The sequence below is a fragment of the Muscardinus avellanarius genome, assembly GCF_963383645.1.
Source record: "Muscardinus avellanarius genome assembly, chromosome: 3".
Lineage (NCBI taxonomy): Eukaryota > Metazoa > Chordata > Mammalia > Rodentia > Gliridae > Muscardinus > Muscardinus avellanarius.
Genome location: NC_137788.1, coordinates 90,050,078 through 90,053,721, shown reverse-complemented (window position 1 = coordinate 90,053,721; position 3,644 = coordinate 90,050,078). Strand labels below are relative to the sequence as shown.

The 3,644-nt window shown below is 58.9% G+C and overlaps 1 protein-coding gene across 1 annotated transcript; it reads right to left on the bottom strand.

The window, feature by feature from the left end:
- Positions 1–804: 804 nt before the first annotated feature.
- GPR88 (G protein-coupled receptor 88) lies at positions 805–2,394 on the bottom strand (the record flags this gene model as incomplete). The annotated part of the gene is made up of 2 exons (XM_080690718.1): positions 2,378–2,394; positions 805–2,013 (listed from the first exon to the last, which is right to left on the bottom strand). Exon 2 carries the CDS (start codon positions 1,942–1,944, stop codon positions 805–807), a length of 1,140 nt encoding a protein of 379 aa, XP_080546844.1. The 5' UTR covers positions 1,945–2,013; positions 2,378–2,394.
- Between the last annotated feature and the right edge of the window lie 1,250 nt (positions 2,395–3,644).

The following is a 3,644-nucleotide window of genomic DNA, read 5'->3' as shown; positions in this document are numbered from 1 at the left end:
AGCAACAAGTGTGCATGCTTTAAAGATATGAGACTGGTACCCGAAATAGGTAACCCCCGTGTTTTCAAAATTCCATTTCTGGCTCAGACTAACTGGAAAAATTTCCCTTAACACCCAATGCTGTTTTTTCCATCTTAAAAGTACAAAAGGAAAAAAAAAGGAGTGTAAAATAATAAATTTAGTTTATTCCTCACTGGCTAAGATTCTCTCTCACCCAAGAATGACTTTATAAAAACCCTTTTAAGAATAAAGGGCTTGAGGTCTTAATGGCAGCTCACACCGGTGTGCACTTCTGTGGCTTCACGCTTCTGGGCTAATATACAAAGACTAAACTGTAACAGAAGGAAGCCTCATCGAAGCTAGATTGCTTTTTAAAAAAATGCTCTCTGCCTAGTAATCCTCCCGCAACCTTCGGCTCATGCACTCTCACGGCGCTTCACATATAAGACGACGAAAAGAGGGGAGGCTTGTACGATGTGAAAGCTCTTTTGCCAAAACAGTGTGAAAATAAATTAACCGGTCCTTTTTTCAGAACTTGCAGTCTCCGGTGGTGTGTTGACCGAGGGGTTTCTCCAAGACTCGGAAACAAAGGGTCAAACCCGGGTGGCGGTCCTCAAAGACTCGTGGACCCCGCAGAGGGAAACCCCTTGGCCGGGGCGCGAGGCGCAGTCGCCGCCCGCTCGGGTTTTTTGGGCTTCGGGGCTGGAGTCCGGCGGGGGCCGGGGGCGCCCTGGGAGGGCCGGAGCGGGCGGGGACCGGCTGGGGGGAGCCCCGCATCGCCGCCGCCGCCGCGGGCCGGGCCGGTCACCAGTGCTGGCCGGCGGCGCGGGTGCCCAGCTGCGCCTGGGACACGGCGGGCATGGCGGTGGCGGCGGCGGCGGCGGCGGCGGCCGCGTCCCCGACGCCGGGCAGGACGGAGCGCACGGAGCGGCGGAACTCCTCGTTCCTCCAGGTGTAGAGCAGCGGGTTGAGGGCGGACAGCGCGCAGCACAGCAGCCAGCTGGCCGCCTGCACGCCCCAGGGCACGGGCAGCGAGAAGCCGCTGGCCAGGCTCACCCACACCAGCGGCTGCGTGGCCAGCAGGAAGACGCAGCAGAGCAGCAGCACCGACAGCCCGCTGAGCCTGCGCTGCGCGCGCCGGGGCTGCAACGCGGGCGGCAGCGGCGCGGCGGGCGCGGGCCCGGGGCCGTGCGGGGCGGCGGGGAAGGCGGCGGCGGCGGCGGCGCAGCCGGGCAGCTGGTGCAGCAGGTGGAAGTTGAGCACGCTGACGCGCTTGACGCTGACCCGCACGCGGCGCACGATGCCCAGGTAGCAGTGCAGCAGCAGCGCCGTCTGCGCCAGCAGCGCGGCGGCCGCCAGCAGCGCGGGGTAGTGGACGGCAGGGGGCGCGGCGCCGGGGCGCGGGGCCCAGGGCGGGAGCAGCAGCACCAGGCCGAGCGCCAGCGCCCAGGACAGCGCCAGCATGCCCGCCGTGTGGCGCCGCTGGTACAGCACCTGGTAGGTGGCGGGCGCCCTGGTGATGAGCAGGTAGCGGTTCAGGGCCACGAGGCAGTGGGACAGCAGGGACACCGTGAGCCCCAGGCCCAGCAGCCCGCCCCGCAGCAGGCGGTAGCTGCCCCCGCCGCCGTCCCAGGCCCCCGGGGGCTCGGCCGAGCCGGCGGGCAGGAGCCCCAGCACCGCCTCCTGCGGCATCCAGAGGGCGCAGACGCTGAGGTCCGCCGCGCAGCCGTTCACGATGAAGGCGTTGCTGGTGGTCTGCAGCTTGCGGAAGGACGACACGAGATAGATGACCATGCCGTTGGCCAGCGTGCCCCCGATGGCCAGGCCGGAGTACAGGAGGGACACGGGGATGCGCCGGCCCGCCCACGACTCCTCTTCCTCGCAGAGCAGCAGCAGCGAACCCCCGGTGGTGGAGGAGGCGGACGTGGAGGAGGAGTTGGTCATTCTGGCCAACTCTTCGCACCTCGCGCCCTAGCGTCGGCTTCTGGCGGGGCGGCCCATCTTGACACTTGCCTGCCAGGAGGGCAAAGACAGCCCTTCAGCCCTCTGCCACAGACAGACACAAAAGGCTGAAGCAGAAGAATGGGCCGGGGGAGGGGGAGGGAGCTGGAGGAGCACGGGGGTGGCAGATGACAGGTACCTGCCTGGGAAATGTCTCCGGTGCCAGGGGAAAGGCAGCTTACTTAGCATTCAGCGGGCACCTAGGGGAAACCCTAGGACAGAGTCACACCACAAACAGCCTCCTCACCCAACACACACACACACACACACACACACACACGTTGGGAATATCCACGGCGGGAGCCCCTAGTTACCAGGAGAAAGCAGAACTATATCCCTTCCAGGAAAAGTGCCAGGGGAGAGGGGTGGAGGGTACCTTGCTTTTGGGCTGATCCTTAACTGGCGATAGCAGAGGAAGGGTTACCCAGAAATACCTCCTCAGCGGCAGCATCTGTGGTCCAGAAATCAACAGGAGAATCCCAGCCGGGCTCCGTGCCAGGAGCAAGTGCACCCCTTCTCCCAGGCAGCATCCACACTCATGGCCCTAGGCAGGAGCCTGCGGCTGCAGGGAGACTTCTCAGCTGGCAGCAGGGTGGAGAAAGTAAAGTGGCAGGCTGCAAGCCCAGGCGGGCAGGCGGGCAGGCAGGAGCTACAGCAGCAGGAGAGGACGAAGAAAGGATGCCTGGCTGCAACCGCAGAAGCTGAGCTCAAGGGGAGAGCGCCCCGTGCTCAGAAGCAAGAGCGGTGGCTGATGTAGTGAACCCACTCAAAGCACTCTCCTGCTCAGTTATACATCACCCAGGGGGAAGACAGCCTTTCCACGCTCCGCATGAATTATTCAACAGCTTCTAACTTGTGAAGGGAAGAAAAATATCTTGCTCAGAGAGTCCTGTAGTTCGTTAACAAGTTTCGGTCTCCTCTCCTCTCCTCTCCTCTCCTCTCCTCTCCTCTCCTCTCCTCTCCTCTCCTCTCCTCTCCTCTCCTCTCCTCTTCTCTCTCTTCTTCTTCTTCTTCTTCTTCTTCTTCTTCTTCTTCTTCTTCTTCTCTCTCTCTCTCTCTCTCTCTCTCTCTCTCTCATTCGCCTTATATTTCTCTTTTCCTGGTTTTCCTTTTCTTTCCCCCTCCCTTCAATATTACAATAATACTTGATACACCTCTAGTGAATTTCCCCTCAGCCTGATGCATCCTGGAGGAAGGATTCTTCTCAGAGATAAACATACCCCTGATGCCCAGAACTGGTCCCTTCCTTCCCACATTTTTAGGGATAATTACTTTATATTCTAATTGAAATTCATTTTCCTTTGATAAAGTGGGACATGAGTAAATTATGCACAGAAAAATGCATAAGCCTTAATTTAAATCGTAATTTTAGGGATTTTTTTTCTCTTCACCACGCTCCTCTCCAGAGTTTGGCTTATGTTTCAATAATAAAAGAATTGGACGGTTATAAACGAAATGGTCAGAAGATTTAAAGTAGGTGACAGTGGAGCTTCTGACAATAGAATGTTATAAAAAGAAACAAGCTGCCAGGCTTGGTGGCACACGCTTGTAAACCCAGCATTTGGGAGGCTGAGACTGGAGGATCGTGGGTTCGCGGACAGCCTCAGCTACTTAGTGAGGCCCTCTGCAACTCAGTGAGACCC